At 51.7% G+C, this 1,377-nt stretch overlaps 1 protein-coding gene across 1 annotated transcript in view; it reads right to left on the bottom strand.

Moving 5' to 3' along the window:
- Window positions 1-855: 855 nt before the first annotated feature.
- The window catches only part of LOC104168816 (choline transporter-like protein 2), a gene marked incomplete at its 5' end in the record, with an annotated part of 9,340 nt that continues 8,818 nt past the window's right edge, over window positions 856-1,377 (bottom strand). Inside the window, 1 exon segment of the mRNA XM_009709540.1 lies at window positions 856-962. Coding sequence (XP_009707842.1) covers window positions 856-962 — 107 coding nt within the window.

Below are 1,377 nucleotides of genomic sequence, written 5' to 3'. Positions count from 1 at the left end.
GTGTCCAAAGACAACCCCCGGGTCCAGCAGGTACCCGGCACATCCTGCTCGTTAACCCCTCATTTCCCTCCACCTTCCCCAGAACACTAATTGGCATATTCCTAAAACAATTAATTGTCTAAATGTGCTCAGCACAACCCCAAAGCAGGGCCGTAAGGGGTCCCCAAAGGGTGGCAAGAGAAGCAAGGCGATTTCAGCATGTTTCAGCTCTCTGGGTAGGAATCAACAACTGCAATTAAGTATTTGGGGGGCGGACTGCAAATAAAAAACAAATCAAGGAGCTGCTTAAGCCCACCAGCTTGTTTGCTGGTCACCGAAGCGCCTGGATTTACCCAAGCGCTAAGGGACAGCCGAAGACAGCTGACCGGAAGGTAACATCATCTCTTTTACCAGTAGAAAATAAAGTTACTAAAGCCAATTAAACTTGTTTTGGTGTCGGTCGACATCCCGGAAGACGGAACTTTCCCCTGTGTCAGAGACGTTTCTCCGCTGCTTTTAGTGGCACCTGCGCTGGCAGGATTTGGCCGGGAACTCCCCAGCTCAGTATTTGAGCTGGCTGGGGACCAAGGGGACGTTAGCTGTGACGAGTTCTGCGGAAGCAGACACGCTAGAGCGGTCTTCGTTTAGCAACCCCGACGATTTAAGGTGTAATCATTAACAATAACCCACTCCTCTCCTGAGTGAACCCCCCTTTTTGCTGCTTGCGCGCCGCAGGGGTAAAGGAGACGACGGTTCGAGGTTCTTTAACGAGATTTCCACGTGGGACAAACGATGCCGAGCGCTGGGCTTTATCCTGCAGCTCCGCTCCCAAAGCGGGAATGGGAAGAGGAGATGCGGAAAGGGCGAGGGCAGACTCTATGCGTCCGGCTGACCTTTGTTCGTCTTCTTCAGGAGCTTTTTCAGGTCAGGCGACATAAAGTAAGGCTTTTCGGCCGAACCATCGTTACGCTCCAGGTCTTCCACTGCAAAAAGAAACCCCCCCGCCCCGCACAGCAGTGAGAGGGGGGGCAGACACAGAGGTTGGCGTGGCAGGAGTCAGAGGAGATGCAGCAAGGAGCCTGAAGGCAGAGAAACGCTAGAGGAGCCGTCGTCCTGCTTGTCTGATAATTATCTTTGACAGAAATAAAAGTCTTTCGGCTCATCGCGGGCAGGGCGATATCTTCCTCCCGTGTCACAGCTAAATGCCCCCAGCCATACAAACTACCACAGCTGCACCTCTCCCATTTGATGCGGAGCACCGCACTCCAGAAACAGGCTACTATTATTTAGAAGAAAGCAGAGGTTTGGGTGTTGGTTTGTTTTGTTTGTTGGTGGTTTTTTTTTTTTCAGGCAGGCAATAGGAAAGTTTAACAGTGCCGTAGGAAGAGAGATCTCCTC

Source organism: Cariama cristata, unplaced genomic scaffold, assembly GCF_000690535.1.
Source record: "Cariama cristata isolate BGI_N322 unplaced genomic scaffold, ASM69053v1 scaffold21351, whole genome shotgun sequence".
NCBI lineage: Eukaryota > Metazoa > Chordata > Aves > Cariamiformes > Cariamidae > Cariama > Cariama cristata.
This window is presented reverse-complemented; position numbering and strand designations above follow the sequence as displayed.